The 22,018-nt window shown below is 44.2% G+C and overlaps 1 protein-coding gene across 1 annotated transcript in view; it reads left to right on the forward strand.

Annotated features, from left to right (window-relative positions):
* Nucleotides 1-22,018, forward strand: part of CNTNAP2 (contactin associated protein like 2) — a 2,079,227-nt gene that overhangs the window by 1,892,871 nt on the left and 164,338 nt on the right. The window contains exons 20-21 of the mRNA XM_029233017.1: nucleotides 13,576-13,812; nucleotides 21,215-21,348. Of these exons, the coding sequence (XP_029088850.1) occupies nucleotides 13,576-13,812; nucleotides 21,215-21,348 (371 nt within the window). The remainder of the gene's footprint in view (nucleotides 1-13,575; nucleotides 13,813-21,214; nucleotides 21,349-22,018) is intronic.

Here is a 22,018-nt window from a genome sequence, read left to right on the forward strand (position 1 = left end):
AGACTGTGTTTCTTGGAACGATTGGCCTGGGTGCTGAAAAGAGCACGGAGCCTTTTGGAGAATCCTTAACTCTGAGCATTCACAGCATTTCACATGCAGTGCAGCCCATCCCGGCCTTGGTCTCTCTCCTGCTTCCAGGAGCTGCTTTTGCAGTTCCCTTTGTGTCAAAGGACAGGGCAGTGAGCAAACCACCGGGCAAATTTGGGTGGGGCATGTCACAAAGCACCCACAAGTGCTTCCCAGAAACCATTCCCAGTGTTCTGGAAAGTGTGTGTGTGTGTACACTCATACATAATTTCTGGGTAAAATATACACACACATAGTTACATACATACTTTCTGAAAAAACACACACACACACTCATTTCCTGGAAACCATTTTAAGGTTGATTTTCTATAAATGTAGAGAGAACTATAGATCCATATAGAAAACCTTTTGCAAGTATTTTTAATTTATTTCATATAAGAATAAACTTATTTCACACAGCCATGAATAAATTTATTCTTTTTCCACAGATGTGGTGCAAAAAGAGGGGCATGCTTGAAGAATAGAGGGAAAATATATTAAAGTAAAATTTTAGTTGTCAGTTTTGTAATTGAAGCCATCTCCTCACTTGAAAGTATTGTTCTCATTGAAGTAGAAGGAAAAGAGGAACTGGCAAATGGCCCAAAATGTGAATTTCCCCACACAAGTTACAAGCATATACAAGATTTCAGGAGGGCTCTTGCTATGATGGGGGCATGTGAGATCTTCCCAGACCGGGGCACGAACCCACGTCCCCTGCATCAGCAGGCGGACTCTCAACCACTGCGCCACCAGGGAAGCCCTCCTTTCTCCTCTTCTTATTTCTACTTCTTTCTCTTTTTTTTTTTTCCTTCTTCCACCAAAAGGCAGACAAAATATACAACTATTACATACAACTATTTAATGACAACCTCATTTTCTGGAACTCTGGATAATTCATAATCCTGAACTTATCTTTTAAAAACAATGTACTGATTGCCAATTATTTCTTGGCTTCTTTGAGGTGAATCTTTGTTTTTTATCCCATATTTTATCTTCTACCCTCAGAAATTATAGATGGTGATAGAAATACATTGCCAACATGTCTTAAGATTTTCCTTGCAGGGAGATGGTAGGGGTTATACTCTGAAAAAAATCTGAATGTGGCCAAACTGGTCCATGAAACCATTAATCCATTCATTAATTAGACAAGTGTATATTAAATACGTAATATGTGCCAGGTGTTGTGTTGGACTCTGGAGATATAAAATCAACTAAAATGTGGTGTTTGCCCTCAAGGAACCTTTGGTCATCAGTATACATATTTGTCAATTACCAGTTGTAGTTTAGTGTGAGAAAGCCTTTGAAATTACTGCATTTTGAATCTGTTTCACAGGAGAATGAATGTTTAAGTCCAGTTGTCACAGAAACAATTGGTAAGCCATGCAAAACAAAGCCAGGGAGGTCATTTGCAAACCAGAAAGGCAGACTCAGCATAAAGACAGCTCCTGGCCTGGGGAGGAGCCCAGTGGCCTTTGGCCTGCCCACTTCTGGATTCTGTGTGGCACCATTAACAGTTTTCAATAAACATCTTTTTTTTTTTCAAAAGGCATAGTGGCCTACCTACTCAACATCCACCAATACTGTGAGGTCTCAGATAACTCTACTGGGATATAACCTAGCTCTTGAGTTGCATGAAGTAGATTGCCACTAGCTTCTAATACTTCATACATTCATGGCTCATTCAAGACAGCAACCCTAGATGAGTTTCTTTAAATCATTCTGTCTATGTAACCATCAACATTGTCCACAGGAGGCCGCTTCCCATCTGATGAGTGAGACTCCACTTGTGATAGTTGACCCACACTGAAGCTGCCTGTACAGTGTGGCATGTTCTCTACGGATGGCACATAGTTTGAGGGTGGTTTCTGTTGGTTGAAGGACAGTTCAGGGCTGGGTAGAACATTTCAACATATCTCAAGGCTTATTAGCATACCAAATAAAGTAGCCACATAGACAAAATGGCGAGATAAGGAGGAATAATAAGCAGTCATTCCTTTTACCTTCCTTGGTCAAGAAAAATAACTTGTTTCAAAAGATACACCCTGCTTTAATTATAAAAGAATCATCAAATGGGAATGGCTTTGGATTTCAAGAAATATATGTGTGAATGTCTCAAATCTTACAGTCAACCACGACCTTCGGGTGTGGATTTTTAAAATCAAAATAGAAATCATTTTAATATTAACAAAAGATTATCATAAGTATTAGGACATTTGTGGATTTTCTGGTCTTCTTTTCTATTAGGGTCTTAGCTGGTAAAGAAAACAGAATTTTATCAACTTAAAGAGTCAATTGTATTTTTATGTTTGGGGGTAATAAACAATCAATGGTTACCTGATTGTTCCCTTTTAAAATTCCCAAACAAGGGACTTCCCTGGTGGTCCAGTGGTTAAGACTTCGCCTTCCAGTGCAGGGGGTGCAGGTTTGATCCCTGGTTGGGGAGCTAAGATCCCACATGCCTCGCTGCCAAAAAACCAAAACATAAAACAGAAGTAACATTGTTAACAAATTCATAAAGACTTAAATAAATAAATAAATAAAATTCCTAAACATGAAGCTGGTAAACAAATCACTTTGTGGACGATGTTGGGCAGATTACTGCCCAATATCTGTTACCTTATCTGTAAAATTAGGATGATAGCATCTATCTCCAAAATGCTGTTAAATTAAATTAAATAATACATAAAAATTGCCCTTTGTGTCTGACACATAGCAGGAGTTCAGTAGAAGCTCATTTCCTTATGGCGTGTGAACGTGTATCTGGCTCCAATTCAAAAGTGTACTCACTGAATCAACAAACTTTCAATGAGTGCCTCCTTTCACTAGATTTCGCGGCTACGCAGTGAGTTATAAACAGTGCTCATCTTCAAGGACCCTGTGGTTAAGAATTCTATTTGGCTCTTCAGATCAGCTGAGCAGGCACGAAAATATGGGATGTGTAGTGTTACGTACAGAGCAAAGAAGAAGCAACTTGCTACTTAGCAACAGAATGAATAGAATCAATAGAATGTTCCTTGTATCTGGCACAGGCACAAATTATGCAAGTAAATAAATTTACAAAGAAATAATTCCTAAAAACCGTAGCTCCATAGCAAACGATGAAGTTAGCAGAGCAGAGGTAAAGTGAGGCAGAGACATTTGATTGGGGACAGCTTTGCCTGTTAAGGCTATTCAGCCAATTAACCAATCTGTCAAAATATGCTCCCACTTACTAAGTCAATAAAAGGGAGAAAAAACAGTAGAAATTAAGAACATCTGTTAAGCTGTAAGCCATTTAATTCTTTTGGATACATTATTCTGAATGCCTCTTGTAACACTTTCATTAATAAACTTCTCTTTTAATTAATGATTATGTCTAAGTTGATGGAAGAGCATTTCTCTCAAGAAGCCCACTTTACGAAGGGAATGAGACTGAAAAAATTGTCAGCTAAGGAAGGTCAGTGCAGATCAACTAGTTAAAGAATATACTGTTGCTATAAAAAAGATTCAGTTTCTATTCAACTCAATTCAAAAAATATTTATTGTGTATTTGCTGGATGCCAGGGGCTGGCTGAGGTTACCAGGCAAAGTTCTTACCCTAAAACGCTCACACTCTAGTGAGGATCCAGATGTGTAACTCAGGCATTCAGCTCCCAGCTTCCTCGCCCCTTCCGTGCCTTCCCTTTCTCTCCCCTCTCCTCCTTCCCAGGATGAAAGAGGTGAGGTGGGCCCCCTACGTTGCCTGGTTATTTGCAAAAATCTTTCTACATGGAAATATATATATATACACATACATGTATATATAGCCTCAAGATGGTTTTCTAAAACTATCTGTGTGTATATAAGTATCTGTGCCTGTATATACATTTTTCCCAGAAATGGGACAATATTGTGTTACTGTTGGTTTCTTAGCTTGCTCTCATATGGTTTCAGGAATTAGTCTTTGTGTGTGTGTGTGTGTGTGTGTGTGTGTGTGTGTGTGTGTGTGTCTGCATATACATATATATTATGTGTATGTGTGTGTTCATCACACAGAAATGTGGTGAAATGTTAAAAGTTAGGGAGTCTGAATATGTAGGATATGGAGCTTCTTTGCACTAATTTTGCAACTTTTTAGTACATTTGAAATTATTTCAAAGTATAGGGTTCTTCTAAAAGTTTTGAAAACAAGTGATTCAAGACCCTTTGCAGCCTCCCTTCTGCCTTCTTTCCTACCAGCACCTTCTGCCAGCTGTCACCCCACACTTGACACTGAATTAGACCCAACACCTAGAGCAATAGAGCTGGAGGGGTCCATCTATTAAATGCATTACATTGGAGTCACCCCAGGAAGTGTTGAAATATACCTGAAGTATACCAACAGGCAGGCCTTTCCCCAGACCAATTAAGTCAGAATCTCTGAGAGTTTGCCTCAGACATATTTTTCTAAAGTACAGCGAGGCTGCAACGTTCTGACAGAAGTTCCTGAACCCCATGCCGTTCCGCTCCTCTGTGCTTTGTTCACGCTTTCGTCCTCCCCAGGAGCACCCTTGCCACCTTGCGAGTCTCGAGTCTCGCAGGTATGTGGTTGTTTGTTGGTACCCAACTCAGGGTCCCCTTCCTAGCGTATCATCTAGACCTTCCCTCACCCACCCCTGAGAGAGCCCCTCTCTCCCTTGCTGTTGCCGCCCGCACACACTCTGTGATTCTAAATCTCAAGCTCTGCTCTCCTGATGGCCTCCCAACCAACTGCGGACTCCCTCCCGGAAAAGTCTCGTGTGTTTGCTCTTGTTATCAGCATGGGCCTAGCCTAGAGTAAGAGTCCAAGAAGTGTTTACCAGTTCAATGCGAACAAGGTTACATGCGTTGGACTGAAGTTATAACATAGAGCTGGGAGGGCACTTAGAAGAGCTCTGTACACTGCATGGGGCTCTTAGCAAGGAGCTGGTGCTTACCCTGACAGGAATAGTGAGTAAGGAATAGAATGGAAGGGATGTGAAGGAAGTGGAGGTGTGAAAGCCAGTAACCCAATCAGGCAAGACCACAAGCAGAGCACAGGAGACGCAGCTAGGAAGCAGCAGGTCCAGATAGTGAGGGTAACGAAGGTCATTCTGGGGCCTGAGTCATCATCCAACACAGAGCCTAACGACCCTGAGCACCTCAATGGATCATTTTGAGTGAGTAAGGAGTGAACTAATTTTTATTATTTTTTCCTCAAATTTGGGGGGTTGGGGTCATGAAATTTTATTTAAACTGTTAACCCTTTCCCCAGAAAAGTGCATACACACTTAACTTACTTTCACCTGAAGTTTCAGAAGATTTACAGATTTTCTGAAATGTCTCTAGTGACTCCCCCTCCAAATGATACCCCAAATGTTAAGAAAAGGGATGAAATTTAAGTTTAGGAGTGAAATGCTCTCCGCTCCCTCCAATCCTTTCACCAAACTGAGCCAGAATGATCTTTTAAAATGGCAAATCAGATTATGTCACCCCTACTTAAACCCCTTCAGGGCTGCCCATTACTTTCTATACAAAAAAAATCCTCAACATGCCACTCCCTTTCTCACCCGCCTCTTCCTGCCACTTGCCCCCGAATTTTAGCCATCCTGACTTTGATTGCATTGGTCCTTAATATTCCCTCCTTCCTCGGAGCCTTTGCACATGCTCTTTTCTCTTCCTAGAATGCTTTCCCTACCCCCAAATCCCAGTTAAATCTCATTCTCCCTCAGTAATTAACTTAAATATCATTTACTCCCTGTTAAATATCTAATAGCTTCATGGCTTAAATTTATTATATTCTTTCAAATATAATAAATATTTGAAAGAAAATATGGGAGAGCCTGGGTGCTAGCCAGATCGATATGGGTTCAGTATTTAAGGTGAGAATGATTTAAGCAATTCAATGACTTGCCTGACCAGGGTCATAGAGCGACATGGTTGGTGGCGACATCAGGACTAAAACCCACACCTCTTGATTCCTGCCCTCCGCTTGTACCACGTTAATCCCTTATAGACGTCTCAGCTGAAGCTTGCTGCGGCATCCTCATCTCCCTTGCTCTCCCCAAAGCATTCTAACCTGTTAACTGCCATATATGCCAGTAATGCTTAGTAACAGCTTCAGGAGCTTGACCCTGGAAATTCTGGATGCAGACTGTCTTCCTGTTTAAGACTCTAGTAAATGTGTTCAGTGCTGTTGGCTCTTAAACTCCAAGTGAGAAGGCCCCCTGGCTCCTCCATAGTCAACTCATAGAACATATAGTTTATTGATGTGTTTCCAGTAATAAACTTTACACCTGTGTCTCATGGGTAGCACATACCATTCAGGCTAAATGTATGAGATTTTTCTTTGGTATTTTTCTCCTTTGTATGGATTCAGACACTTGAAATTTATTACACACAAACTGACCTGGCAGTGTGCCCTGACCTTTAGAAAGAATGGTGGGAAATGGCTGCAATAGACATGTATTCACCTGTGGAAACAGAACAAGTAGAGATGAACATTAACCCGTCTGCGTCCAATGTTGTTGGCCCAGAATGATGATAGTAAATTAAAGAAAACAGCAAACAATCAGAATTTTAAAAGTCAGGAGGGAAATTCAGAGTGGTACACTTGGAGAGAAAAAGCAGATTTTGCCGATACAAGGCCAGGAGAGAAACTGGTTGTATTTCAGGATAGCGGGGCCTTGGGAGTAGAATAGGAAATAAGTTTAAACATAACTGAGCCTTGCAGGTTGCCCTGGAAGGAACCGGGCCTGATTCAAAATCGGGAAACATGCAGAAGGGTGATGTCCGAGGTCTCTAGGAGCAGAGCTCCATAAAATTCACTTCACTTTTTTTACTCGATGACAATTAAAAAACAGTTAATGAGAGTGATCATTTTGATCACTGGAATTCAGCCATGAAAGAGTTTAATGACCCGAGGCTGGGGCTGCCATGTCTGTTCTGCAGAAATTTCTCCTAAATTTTATAGAGGCTGAACAGAGCTTTCAGGATCCAGGGTAACTGGGACAAAGTAGAAGAGAGCTTTGGAAGGCAGGAAGGAGGAAGCAAATATTAAGGTTTGGTTACAGCAGGAGCTAAAAAGAAGGAAGCCTGCTGTTATGGACTGAATGTTTGCGTTCCCCCACAACCAAATTCATATGTTGAAGCCCTAAGCCCCAGTGCTGTGGTTTTGGAGGTGGAGCCTTTGGTGGTACAGTCAGCATTCATGCCTGTAGGTTCCACAGTCATAGATTCAACCAAACATGGATCAAAAATATTAGAAAAAAAAAATCCAGAAATTTCCAAAAAGCAAAACTTAAATTTGCCATGCACCAGCAACTATTTGCATAATGTTTATATTATACTAGGCATTATAAGTAATCTAGAGATGATTTAAAGTTTTCAGGAATATGTATGTAGGTTATATACAAATACAATGCCATTTTACATAAGGGACTTGAGCATCCAAGGATTTTGGTATCCAAGGGGGGTCCTGGAAGCAATCCCCCATGGATACCGAGGGATGACTATAACTAGGCTTAGATGAGGTCATGAGGGTGGGGCCCTTATAATGGGATTAGTGCCCTCAGAAGTAGAGACCAGAGAGCTAGCTCTCTCTCTGCCATGTGCACACATGGCAAGAAAATGTGTCTGCAAGCCAGGAGGAGACCTCTCACCAGGAACTGAACCAGCCAGTGCCTCGATCTTGGATTTACAGCCTCCAGAGCTGTGAGGATAGATTTCTGTTGTTTTCAGCACCCAGTTATGGTAGTATGTTATAACAGCCTGAGCAGCCTAACACACCTGCCAAGATGGGGGCTCAGTAAAGGTGGTTTGCTTGAATGACTGGGTCAGTGACAGTGGGTGAAGGCAGTTCACACAGGCTGATAGACCAACTGTGAACATCTCTTCCCAGCTCCATCATCTCTTAGTGATGCCACATTGGCAGCTTGAAATTAGCCAAGGCGGGAGTGTTTACACCATGGGAATAGGCGGACACCACAAATCAGGGTTTCCCCCCAGGAGAGCCAGCTGTGTAACGTTTACCAGCACACTCCTGGATAAGTTAGATGAAAGCCTTGTGAGAACATGGTTCCCTGGGGTTCTCACATTCACAGTACACCTTAACATTTGTTGTTGCTGTTGTTTCTGCTTTAATTACTAATACACAGTGGCACTCTTCAATTATCTTTTACTACCCATCCAGAGTGATTCAGCATTTGTAGACTCTCCTGGCAAACCAACCATCATTTAAAGCATTGTTTCTATGGGAAAATAGTTCCAAGTTGCAAGTTACTGACTTTGAAATAAACTTTTGCGAAAGAACCCATCTGTGAGTTGGGGACTTTCAATTCTGGGTCCTCAGGGGGAAGTTAGAGAACAGAAAGAATCATGTCTATTTAAAAAATATAGGTTGCAAAACATATCGTAAGTGAAAAGACAAAAGGAATAGAATTATAGAACTTGGAGGAGAAAAAGATGAGCAATTTGATTTCAGGGGTGGGTGCCAGCTGTTTGTTTTTCCACTGTGAGCATCAGGGATTTGGTTAGACAAAGGGGAGAATACCTTTGTGGTATTTTTCTGGGATGTATGGTTTGTGGAGTTTATTTCAAACATTTCCAAACTTACTTCCACAGTCAGGGGTAATTTACATATGATCCATTTTGAAGACCAAGAAATGGTTAAGACAAGATTACTTGTCTGCTTCAAGACGCCTGTGGCCTTTATGATCCTAGGTCTGGCATAATGTATTGCAAAATTTTGAGACGCATAACTCAACAAATCTCCTTCATAATATATCTTAGAAGAACTAGACCCAAAATTTCTCATTTTTTTATCCAAAAAAAAAAATATCAAAAACTAAACTCTCTCATATTAGTATTAAACTTTAAATCAAGCATTCGAAATCAACTTTTTGATCATTTAATGGGGGAAAAGATGTTATTTGGGGCTTGTGAAGTAAGCATTATTTTAATTATTCATTCAGAAGGGATGGGAATATTACTTTCCTAAATGAAATTGCAGTACTCTGATTTGGCATTTCCTTAAAAAGATCTGAAACAATGAAATAACAGCTGTAATTCTGCCACTTGGAACCTTAAATGGCTCACAGCACTCCCAGGCCCCGCTTTGACAGTTGGGTTACAGTGTGGTTTCAGAGCAACATTTTTAAGTGTGGTATATCCCTTCCTCCAATACTGGCATGAATCCTTAAAGCTTCTTAACGATGGATGACTCTGAAATACACCAGAAGTATTCTCTATGGCATATTTTTTATTTGTTTATCCAAAATCCCTAGCTTTCCAAATTTCCCTTTATGATCTGCCTTGGAAGGATTGTCGCCAGTTTATCTGAGAAAAGCGTTAAGTTCTCACCCAGACAGGACCGCCCAGCAGCCCCACCGAGTGCACTATCCTGCCTCCGTTCCAGCTCCCAGCACCTCAGACTCTCGTGTCCCTAAGCGTCGCCTCTTACACGTGCTGATGCTCAAGACCCTCTGAGTCGGACCCTCTGAGCTAAAATCTGGGGCTGGGCCTGAGCACCAGCATTTTAACAGACTCCCAGGCCCGTTGAGAAGTGCTGTCAGGGACTCAGTTCTGCCCTCTCTCTGGGAGCAGAATACCTGGGGAGAGCCTGGCCCAAGGGAGCTTAGGATCTCACCGGCGATGCGCTGCATCTGTGGCTCAGGTGCCTGTGGTCTCCTTGGCTTTACCTGCTTGCTCAGCCTCTGCTGCTCAGAACCCCCACCCCTCCCAGGCCCAGGTGCTGCGCTCCTCAGTCTTGAGTTTCAAGGGCCCGTTACGTTTTTTTCTCTCCCTGTGCACCAGCCCTGTCTGCTCGCCTCTGGCTTGTTCAAACCCTCCAGCCTTGATCTCTAGCCTTCCTCCCTCCCTCTCTCCAGGCTCCAGGGCTACCTCTTCTCTCCTGCTTGGCCCAAACCTGTTCCAAGATGCTGAGCCCTGCATCCTCTGGTAGAACCTCTCTGCTGGCAAAACACGCCCCTTGGTGTCTTTGCTCTGGGCGGCCTGCCTGCCTGCTGTCCCCGAATGCTCCCCGCCCCACCAGCTGCTAGACGCTGTCACATCAGCCAGTGCTAGTAATGTCCGTCTGTCCCACTAGGATCTGTACTACTGAGGGTAAGGATCACCTCTGTCTCCTTCACTGTTTTCCCAGCAGTAGTGGGAGCCCAGTGAGTCTTGTGTGAACAACTGATACTGTTAAAAAAAAAAAAAAAAAAGGAGCATGTGAATTTCACCTGAGAGCACCATGTTCACATTGCAGACTCTCTGGCCCCTAAGTTTGTCTGAACGCTGCGCCCTCAGCTAGAAAGTGGCTTGTCTTCATCTTCACCTTTACATAGCGACCCGCCTCTGGCTCTTCGGGCCCCAACTTCAGTGTCTTTTCACTTGGGAAGTCTTCCTGGAGCCCTGGAGACAGGTCTGGTACCCCTGTTGTTCCAAGTGCCCCTTATATAAACCTGATCCTGTACTGAGCACACTGCCCTCTGATGATGTCTGTTAGCCTAAATTCTCCTCTAGATCAAGAGCACCTTGAGAACTAGGATTGTAACCTCAGCACCCGGCATAGTGCCTGGCATGCAGCTGGTGATCAGTTCCACTCTCTTTGCTGAGAGAGTGGAAAAGGCAGCTCAGGATCCTCTGGGCAGTAAGAAGGGGTTCTTCTCACATAACCTGCCAAGTAAACCACCATAACTCTCACCACACTGTGTTCAAAGTGTCGATGTGTCTCCTCTACACCTGCCACTGGACGTGAAGCTGAATCTGGCCTCTGTACCCCTACACCGAATTAAATCTCAGAGACAGAGTTTTGGGTGAAGTAGAAGAGAATAGCTTTATTGCTTTGCCAGGCAAAGGGGGCCACAGCGGGCTAATGCCCTCAAAACAGTGTGTCCCAACCCAGGGGGGTTTGTGAGGAGTTTCACAGTCGAGGGGCGAGGTTGCTGATAAGGATGAGGGTGCATGCAGGGCCCGCATTCCTTCAGCCCAGAGATCATCTGGTGTCAGGAGATAATGGGCGAGCTGTGACCTTCTCTGGAATGAAGAGAGCATCATCAGGTATTACATCTTCCATCTGGTGGGGGCCTTGATTCTGCAGAAGAGCGCAAAGACACTGTTATGTGTGTCCCCCGAGGGGGAACCAGGACCCTGCCCCAAGGCTGCACTATTGTTTCTTGACTGTTCCTCCCTGGTCTCTGCATCCCCTCCCTTCCCTGATCAGCAATTGTTTGCACCCGCACTTTGGAACCCAAGGAAGGGGACACAAAGTCTTTTGTGCCCCAGAGCCCCACAGGGTCCTGCTCAGTTTCAGACAGAAGACTCTTTAAGGGCGTTGATGCATTTGCTGCACCTTTACGTCCTGGTGAGTCGTGCAGTGACTGGCATGGATTAAGTGTCTGTTTAATCCTGTGTTTCCCGGCGAAGACACTCTAGGCATTTTGAGGACAATTCTTAATTGTGTGAGGCAGTCCACATGTCACGAGACACCCAGCAGGCTTCACCCCCACCCACCAAATGCCAATAGCACCCTCCATGTATGCGCGCGCGCACACACACACTTGCAAAAGCCCTTGGGTGGGGGTCCAGGAGAACAGTACTGCCCACAGTTGAGAGCTTGTAGTTGACTGACCTCTTCACCACAGCTCAGTGGGGGGCAGGACGTGGCAGCCTCTGCAGCAGTGCCAGGTGGAGCGTTGCACGTGTGTGATCATGGGAGGTGGGGGTCAGGGCGGCATCTGCGGCCCTCAGTAGAAAGTGGAAACCCATCTTTGGAATATGACCAAGTAATCTTTTTTGGATGCTTATCAGACATTCCAGGCGCCAGGCTAAGTATCATCCATGGGTTCTTTAACCCTCACGACAACCTGAGGCCCCAGGTTCCAGAGAGGGAAGCTGAAGCTTAGAGTTTCAAGCCACTGACCAAGTTAGCAGGGTTGGTCAGCCACAGGTGTCTGACTGCAGACCCGGAATCACCACACTGTACTGCTGACTCGCCCTGTGCTTCTTTAACAAGAGCAAACCTCAAAATTCCCAGAAGAAAGGATCCTCTTAAAATCGGTCCTCTCCTATTCATTATAATGTAGAGCGGATGTTTCACAAAATACACTCTGTGTAATGCTAGTTTAGTGGGATGTCAAGTCTTACGAGAGAAACGGGTTCCACGGGCAAAGAAGTTTGGGAAATGCTTTCAAGGGCACGTGCAGAAGGCAATGAAACAGTTAACTGTGAAGGGGCCAAGCAGACCTTGCTAGGGCCCGGAGCCTTTCACAGGGAGTCAGGAGGTGCTTTTAGAACATGGAGCAAACAATGGAGAAACTGTAGCAGGAGCTTATCTGCCAGGCAATGATTAAAAACTAATTAGCATTGATTAGGCCACAGGAAAAAACTGTTGAAGGATGGGTGACCTTTCTTCTAATTTCTTAATAATAATAATAAGTACTATTTATTATGTGCTAATTACTTTAATTATCTTTTGTAATTCTCACTGTTATTACCTCTCTTTCACATATAAAATGCTGAGGCCTAGAGAAGCTGGCAAAGCGACTTCTAAGGCCGCATAACCAATTAAAGGCAGCACCAAATTCGAGCCCAGTTCCCCCTACCTTCATGTCTTGTGATTTCTGAAGACTAGACCCAAAGTCTCCCAGGACTTCATCAGGGTTTCACCAAGGGCTTTCCTGGGTGAACATCCAAAGCAACTCCGATCTCTCAGAAGATGCCCATGAGTTCCTTGAATTAGTGGTTCATGTGATACTGTTGCAGGAAGGGGGACCCCTTCCAGGACCCGAGAGTGGGCTCTTGTCTAACACTCGGAAATGAATTGTCCAAGGAGACACATGTACCGACAAAGCAAGAGACTTTATTGGGAAGGGGCACCTGGGCAGAGAGCAGCAGGGTAAGGGAACCCCAGAGAACTGCTCTGCCACATGGCTCACGGTCTCAGGATTTATGGTGATGGGGTTAGTTTCCGGGTTGTGTCTGGCCAACCATCTTGCTTGGCCCGTATTTGGTCTGACTCAGGGTCCTTCCTGATGGCGTGCGCATCGCTCAGCCAAGAGGGATTCCAGCGCGAGGGATTCTAAGAAGTTGGTCGTCTCCTCCCGGCTAGTTTTCCACAGCACCATGTTCCTTATCGGGACCTCCTGTGTGAGACAGCTCAGGGAAGCGGGTCTGGCCGAGGCGGGCGGTACAGTTCCCTAACAATGCCACTGCCTTTATTCTCAGCATCTCTCTTCAACCGAAATTAGTTATTTGGTCTAAGTACTAAACGTGAAACTTTTTTCTGGTGTGAGTTAACGTTTCTCAATTTAGCTACTACGTTTTAAGTTGACAGACTGCTATACTCTGTTACACTGCTTTTTTGGTTTTGGTAGCGTATCCGTGTTGATGAAACAACGTCCATCTGCATAGACATTCCCTTCCTGGACTCGGTCCACCCTCCAGGAACAGCCTTAGCGGCCACGACGAAGCTCACCGTCTACCCAGGTTAAATGGTTGGTGGTATTAGCCTCGGACTTCTCACCTTTCCATTTTCTCTTTCCTTTTCAACAGATGTGGGTGCATTTTTTGAAGAGGGGATGTGGCTGCGGTATAACTTCCAGGCGCCCGGGTCCGGTGCTAAGGAATCGGGCAGCAGGTCGGAGAACTCCCTGGACCCGCAGAATGGGGCCCCGGACCTGGCCCGCGAGGAGATCTGCTTCAGCTTCAGCACCACCAAGGCACCCTGCATCCTCCTCTACGTCAGCTCTTTCACCACCGACTTCCTGGCAGTTCTCGTCAAACCCACCGGTAAGGACGAGGATACCTAGCCTTCTGCCCTTCAGTGTTGTAATATCGGGGACCATCTCCAAATATACACTAAGCCAGGAGTGTCAGTGCGACTGAAATAGGCATCCTATTTTAGAATATACAAATGGATTTATGATCTTTCAGAGCAATCGGAGCAGTTCTAAAGCATATAAACATGCCAAACACTGAGTCCATTTCCTCTCTGAAAACTTGAGTTCTATGACACTTGGAGTTTTAAGATCTCTTTTTTACAAATAAAGATATTTAGGTTTATCAAGGAGCAAATGTCTCTCATTTCCCAGTGAGACTGTACAGGTTGGAGACACGGAGGCTACCTCTCTCATGGTCTTGCTGTTTAATGATTGAAGCTCTGCAGCCTTTTTTTTTTTTTTTTTTAAACATCTTTATTGGAGTGTAATTGCTTTACAATGGTGTGTTAGTTTCTGCCTTATAACAAAGTGAATCAGCTATACGTATACATATATCCCCATATCTCCTCCCTCTTGCATCTCCCTCCCACCCTCCCTATCCCACCCCTCTAGGTGGTCACAAAGCACGAGCTGATCTCCCTGTGCTATACGACCGCTTCCCACTAGCTATCTATTTTACGTTTGGTAGTGTACATATGTCCATGCCACTCTCTCACTTTGTCCCAGCTTACCCTTCCCCCTCCCCGTATCCTCAAGTCCATTCTCTAGTAGGTCCTGCAGTCTTTTCTGACAGCTATTTCAGTGTCATGGCATCTTAAAGATCAAGATTTTCTTCTGTGGGAACTAAAAATTATTATTATTAACCCAATTCAGCTTGAGTGTTAATAAAATAGTAAATTCTTAAACTTCTCTGGGCAATGCTCTGTTGGTTTAAAAGATGGGTGGGAAAAAAATGTTCCTTAGGATTTTTCCCTTTCAGAAATTATTTCTGAAGAAAGAAGCTGAAAATCAGACAAAGATTCAGCATGAAGATGTTCATCATAGTTTATAATGTTATTTATGAAAATAAGAATTGGAAAGGACCTAGGAGTTAAATTTTAGGAAAATGGTTAGTAAAAGAGGGAATCACCATTTTATGGAATATCGTGTATCCATTAAGAATAATATTTATGAAGAGTAATTAATGACATGGAGAAAATTTTTATGTAATATTATATAAAACCAAGAAAAGGCATGATACAGCCTTGACTGTACGATATCAGTTTAGCTCTGTAAAAGCGATGGACAGAAAAACAGCAGTAGTGTGAGCGCAGAGTATCGTTGTTTGTTTGCGCAGTTGACTTGTCTCTGCTGGGTAATACTCTTCCACACATGTCAGATGCTCTCAGTGATCCTGTCCCTGTTCTCACCAGAAAAAAACAGTTAAATCAGGAAGTAGAAAAGTGTACACCCCTGCTCTCTGGAAGTTCACCTGTTAAGTTTCTTTCTCCTGCATCAGATTAAATAGCTGTTTAATCCATCGACGTTCTCCACCCTCATGTCCCAACCTCGCCTCAGTGGGCAGTGGGTTCTCACCTCTAGCTCGTCAAGAATGTCAGGAACATGCCTCAGTAGATGCTGTATCGTCTGCTCCTCAAGCCACTGCCATGTTAAAATCTGGTCCCAATTCTATCCAGTAACTCACGCCCCCAAGCCTGCACCGGCCCCTGCGAGCACCCACACGTGTGTCTGTGGGCCTTTGTCATGCTCAGGGGTTTTGACTAGTCGTTTCCATATTAATGGCTACCGTGTAAGGCTGCCCGAAGCTGTGCTAAGTGTTTCACATGCGTTAATTCCCAAGAGCACACACTCTGTAAGGTAGAGTCCATTCTTACCCTCTTCCTGCAGGTGGTAGACTGGAGTGCAGAGAGATTCGGTGATTTGCACCCTCAGCTGGTGATGGCACAACTGGGGTTCCTGAACCCAGGTGTCTGATGCTGGACCCAGAGTTCTCCACTGCCCTGCTTGGAGACCTCTAGAACACTCGGTGCATTTGCAAAGCATGAACAGTCAGTTTCTCTCTAATTATTGCAAGGCCGTCCTCGATTGCTAATGAAAATTTGGCTTTTTCATACTCCAAATACTGCATTTTTTATGAATTGAGATTTAAAGCTAGAAAAACGTGAGGAACTCATTGAGGGAAAAGAAATCAATAAGGACTAAGCCAAAGTGTCATTAAAATAAAATAAGAAGTTTTAAGTAAATGCCCTGGCATCTCTTAAACTTAACATATTGGAAGCCGTATTGTCCTCACGGCTCCCAGAGCCAGGCCCCTCTTCTTCTGACAGTGCCACCACTTCTCAGACGCCAGAACTCACAGCCTGGCCTCGTTCATGAGCACTCCGTCCTTGCGCCTCTTGCGGGGCCGTCCAGCCTGACAAGTCCTGTGCATCCTGTTCTCACCGTGTCCTTCCAGAGTATCCCTTCCTTTGCTTCCCCACTGCTACTCTCCTGGCAAATGTCTTCTGATTCAGCGCTTCCCGACATTGCTGCTGGCGTGGCAAACATAGAATGTTATCTTTGCATGGCACCTGGGCAGGTGCATGAGGTTGTGTTTGGGAGGCCCCCAGCCCAGGGACTCCCGCAGGCCTTACCTCCACAGATCTGCCAAGGCCTGAGGGTAGCCGGGCTCCTGGCACCCCGTGACCCCACCGTGGGGTACCAGTGCACCTCAGCACGTCCCTGGGATGCTCTGTCCCGACCGTCTCTCTGCTTCCAGTCACCCTAACCTTGCCCAGCCCAGCCAGAGTAGGTCTTCCTTCACACACAGTGTCCCTGTCATACAGCCAGGAGGGCCTCCTTCCCCAGGATCAGGAGGACAGATCCCGAGTCCCAGCAGCTTCCAATCAGGACCCACCAGCCTCTTGAGTGAGAGCTCGGAGTGCAGAACCAGAAAGTCTGGGTCTGAATTCTGCTTCTCTGTTTGCAGATTGTGGGATCTTGGGCAGCCGTGAGCCACTCCGAGCCTCTGTCTCATCGTGACATAGTGTCTCCCTCAGAGCAGTGCTGTGAAAGTCAAATGAGTTAGTAAGCGTAACACACACACACACACACACGCACACACGCACACTGTATGTGTGTGTTAGCGGTTATTATTATCCAGAGCCCATGATTTAATCTACGTTTTGCCGCACATTGAGGCCACGCCTCCCTTCTCTCCCTTCTCCAGGAACTCTTCACTCCTCACGCACCCCAAGGACGTCTGCCCTGCTGCCTGCTGTGCTCCCTTATCTGGAAAAGCTCCATCTTCCTCTGTAGCTTAATACCTGCCTTTCATTCTAGACCCAGATCAAGTCTCACCTCCTTTCAATGACTTCTGCTTACTTTAAACTCCTATTACACTTATTTTCAATGTCATTTGTTTGGCTTTTAGTACACTGTATTCTTACCCATCTTTGTTATAAATATGGCCTGTCTTCCCAGTGAGATGAAAGGCCCCCGCACTACATCTCCTGCGTACAATAGGTGCTCTGTAATTGTTTGCTGATGGTAATGATGATGACCAGTAGAGAATAAATCTGTTAAGCACATTATTTGCTGCAGCCAATAAAAGAGTACTCCCTCATAACTGCTTTAATTCACCTGGGAGATGAACATGAGATGCAAGAAGTGAAGTATCTCTCCATCTTAATAATATTTTATTTTAATGAACAAATACTAATATTCTCCTTCCCATCATTTAGTGGTTTTCTTGTGCTATTGTTTGAAAGGAATAAATATATCATTTAAATATTATTATTCAAGAATATTGCCATTACTGTTTATAGATGTTCACTATATATAAATTTTAAGGTCCAACTCATCTTTTTCCTCAAAGCAAATCATTTCCATTGCCATTAAGTGAAGCAGTTAGAGAAGTTTTACATCATATTTACAAAGTCCAAGAAATCCAGGAAAGAGAAAAAATAACGAAAACAACTTAATACTGATTTTAATGAGCTGGAGAACATAAAGGGGCCAATGACGAAGAGACAGTAGGGAGAAAAACGTCCAGGGTTTTGTGGGGCTTTTTGGGCATAATTACCAGTTCCTCCAACTCCTAGCCTCAAAGGCAGAGCCCTCTCTTACTTCTCTTTGCATCCCCAGATCTAGGCACGGCCTGGCCCATACCATACAGGGGCTGGGGATGGATGTCTGTATTAGAAGTGGACTCCACACTTATAGCCAGCCAGGCAGTCCACTTCTAGACCTTGAAAACTTGAGTTCAACAGGGGCACTAAATAAGTATGTTCTAAAGAAATTAAATTTTAAATGATGAATGAATACAGCTGTGTATTTAAGAAAACTGGCTGTGATCATACAAGGTCAGAGCACCAGAAGTAGAGTGGACAATAAAAACTCAAGACAATTGACTTGTTTTTTCTACCTGTAGCCAAACAACTGCCTAATCATCTCCTTCACTGCCAAACAATAGATTGTTTTTAATGCTATTAGAATAAAGAAAAAATAGGGTAAATCACTGAGGAGTGGGGAGAGAAGTAGCTCAGGAAACGGGAGCAGCATATTCAAAGGTCCTGAGGCAGGAAGAATTGTATTTCCTAGGGAATAAGAGAAGCCCTAGGTAGCTTGAATGTAAAAAGTAAGAGGGTAAATGGCATGTTTTAAAATAAAGTAGTAACTGGCAGGCTGTGATCAGACAGGACGTCATAAGCTATGTTAAGAATGTATGCCTTTATCCTATAAGCAGCTGGGAAGTTTGAAGAGTTTTAAGTGAACCAGACAACTAGTCAGTTATGCCTCTTGAAAAGATTTCTCTGCTAAGAAAACATGGGAAGGAAGAAAGCACAGAAGCAAGGAGACCATCATCCATTCACTCAACGAGTAGTTATCCAGCACCTACCATGTATCGGGCATTGTTCTAGACGTTGGGAATTAAGTCATAAAGAACATAAACAAAAATTCTTACTCTCATGGAGTTTACATTTTAGCAGAAGACAGCAGTAAACATACTAAGTACAGTATGTAGTATGTTGTATAGTAAGAACTCTCATGGGGAAGAAAATAAGGCAGAAAAGGGAGAGCCTGGCCAAGGGAAAGGAGTGGGTAAATTCTGCTTCTAATAAGGAGGTCACAGAAATGATCACTGAGAAGACAATATTTGAGCAGGACCTAAAGGGAGTGAGGGGTCAGCCATGCAGATAACTGGGAAATGAGCATCCTAGGCAGAAGAACCAGCAGGTGCCAAGGGCCTGAGGCAGGAACATGCTGGCATCTGGGGAGACAACAAAGAGGCCAGTGTGTTCAGGTGAGGAGTGAGAAAGGAGGAGAATAATGAGAGGTTGTGTCAGAGATGAGGGGGGAGACCACAGAGGGCCTGGTGAGCCGTTAGGGAGACATCGATTTTTACTCTGAGTGAGACAGGAGGCCATGGGAGGGTTCTGAGCAGAGGACCGCTCTGACTGCCGCGTGGAGAGACCAGGTACGTGAGGGGCAGAGGCCAGGCTGGGCTGAGGGAGCGTGGCGGAAGGGCAGTAGTTAGAATGGAGGCTAGTACAGTAATCCAGACAAAAGACGAGGGTGGCTTGGTCCAGGAATAGAAATGGAGGTGATGAGAGCAGTAAGATTCAGGGTGTGTTTTAAAGACTGAGCCAAGAAGCTTTGCTGATAGATCATACGTGTATTATAGGAGCAAGAGGGGAGTCAGGGCTTTTAGGCAGGAATAGCTGGAAGGATAAAGTGGCCGTTAACTGAAATGTGGGAATTGTGATGGAATAGTTTTTGGAGGGGAAGATCAAGAGTCTGGTTTCACGTATGTTGTGTCTGAGGTCCCAGTGCGACACCTCCATTAATGGATTAGTAGTAAGAGAGCACGGAAAGAGGGGACTCGCCTGAGAGTGAAATGGGGTCAAGTGTTCACTTTTAAAGGAGGGACTGATTTGGATCACGTGATCCAGGCAGAAGCCAATGCAGGTGAAGCTCAGGTGGTGGCCGTCAGGTCACTGATAGGGTGTGGCCAGCACAGAGGCCCTGAGTTAGGCCAGGAGCTCTGCGTGCAGGCGCAGGCTCCTATGGGAGCGATACCAGGGCATTCTAGGTGCCAGTGGAGGCCCTGCGGTTGTGGAGATGGGGGAGAGTGGGTGAACTTAGACCCATTTAGGAGATGAAAGTCAACAGTGCTTGGTTGAAATGCTATAAAGCAAAGGAATCTAGGATCAAGTGCCAAGAGAAAACTCAAATAGTGAAGCCTTGCCAGATTTGTTCAGAAAGGAAAAATAGGAAATGCAAGTAATTCATGATTGTTCTTTCAATTCCAGGAACGTAGTTCAATATTTTAAATGGCACATGTAACGCTAAATAAGGAAGGGCAGCATTCAGAAACTATTGCATTTATTTACGTACACATGAGGACATGAGAATTACCTACAAGGAGATACTGCCAAATATTTAGAGTAGTTTACCTCTGGACGGTGGAGTTTCCAGTGACTTTCTTTCTCTTTTCTGTTCACTTTTTAAGTTTTAATTATCATGTTTTATTTCACAACTTAGAATATCAGTTTTGTTCCTCTGGAAGGAAAATGAAAAAGGCGACAAAGAATCTTTGAGGTGATTTACAGTTGACTAAACTCTTGCTAAATTACTGGCTCCATTTTTAAGCTCTGAGATGTCAAAAGCTATTAACATGAAGATTCCAATTTGAGTAAAAAATGAGATAAAAAGTCGATGGCTTTAAAAATCATAACTAAGAAATAAAAGCTACGTTTGCTGATTAATTAAAAGCAGGATATAGAATATTATATTAATCTTTCTGAATATTGCTTGTCATTATTGGGAAGAAACAAGAAAGAGAAAAAAGAATAATTTGTTGAGGCAAAGTGAACTACAACTGAGAGGCGATGAGGACCCATCTTTTTGCCTTTGATTTGCATTTGGATTGATGAGGTCTCTAACCTAGAATAAAAGCCATTGCTTTGTTTTCTTGGTCTCAGTGAAGCCTCCCCAAATCCCATGGATTTATCTTCTGTAAATTATGTTTATTCTTAATATTGTATGTTCATGATTCTTTTATATGCTGAATGTCACACTTTGCCGATGGCATGAGGCCATCCCGGCATCCTGCATTTAGTTTTTATTTCACAGAGTATTTTGTGGGTCCTGTAGGTGTCTCCATGGTCCTGTATCATGTATGTTCTCATTCTGCCATCCCAGGCTCAATCCCGACTTGGGTTGTTTATACCATTTGCTGCTTCAACTTGGAGATGACAGTCACTGATGGCTTGCTGTTGGTAGATTGTCAACATGCGCGTGCCTGGTGCTGTGAGCCTTTATGGATTAGTGTGCCTCTGAGCTAGTGACTCAGAATTCAGACCGGCGGTGACATTGATGGACGTTGAAGCTGAGTTTAATGGAATTAGCCTCAAGGGGTGGGGGAAGTGACATTAAAATGAAATCCAGAGTGGAGAAATGACTGAGTTTCTTTTCTTTTCTCTGTGTAGGAAGCTTACAGATCCGGTACAGCCTGGGTGGCACCAGGGAGCCGTATAATATTGACGTGGACCACAGGAGCATGGCCAATGGGCAGCCCCACAGCGTTAATGTCACCCGTCACGAGAGGACCATTACTCTCAAGGTACACACGTGTTACTCATCAGGCGGATGTGATACAGGGTTGCAATCTCTGTCCTCTGTCATGCTGGGCTGTTGGTTTTGCTTTGGGCGGTTAGGACAGGTGGGAGAGATGCTTCTGATACTTTCTCCTACAAATTTCTAACCTGTGAAGTAGAAAGATATCCAGTTCCTACAGGAAGGACAATGACAGAGTTGATGGAGAAGAGATTTCTTGGGAGAAGGTAGAATAAATGTTTACTCTGTACGTTCTTTGTAGCTTTCCTGCTTGTAGCCCTGCACGTCTATCGGTCTACTGCTTTTATCCATTGCAGCATCTTTTCTCTGCATGGTCTCAGATGTCTGAAGCTTATCGCGTTTCCCAGCAAAGGTTATTTTGGTTTATCTGACCTACTTCCTTCACGACTCCAGTGCAATGTGAATAACTATTTTCTTTTCTCCTATGGATGCTTTGCCTTAAAAATCCTCAGTACACAAACCTTCCCCAGCATCTCAGACTCTGGTGTTAGGCTTTCCGTACACAAAGGGACGGTTTTATTGCGACGCTCAAACTTTATTTCAGGTTCATGGATTGTCCCTACCCCCACGACCGATTTTTACAATGAAGAGACCGGCCTGGGAGACACCATGAATAAAACATGGCATGAGGAGGTCTCCCTGGGAACTAAGGCAAA

Source organism: Monodon monoceros, unplaced genomic scaffold, assembly GCF_005190385.1.
Source record: "Monodon monoceros isolate NGI ecotype Baffin Bay Population unplaced genomic scaffold, NGI_Narwhal_1 Super_Scaffold_2, whole genome shotgun sequence".
In the NCBI taxonomy this organism is placed as follows: Eukaryota; Metazoa; Chordata; class Mammalia; order Artiodactyla; family Monodontidae; genus Monodon; species Monodon monoceros.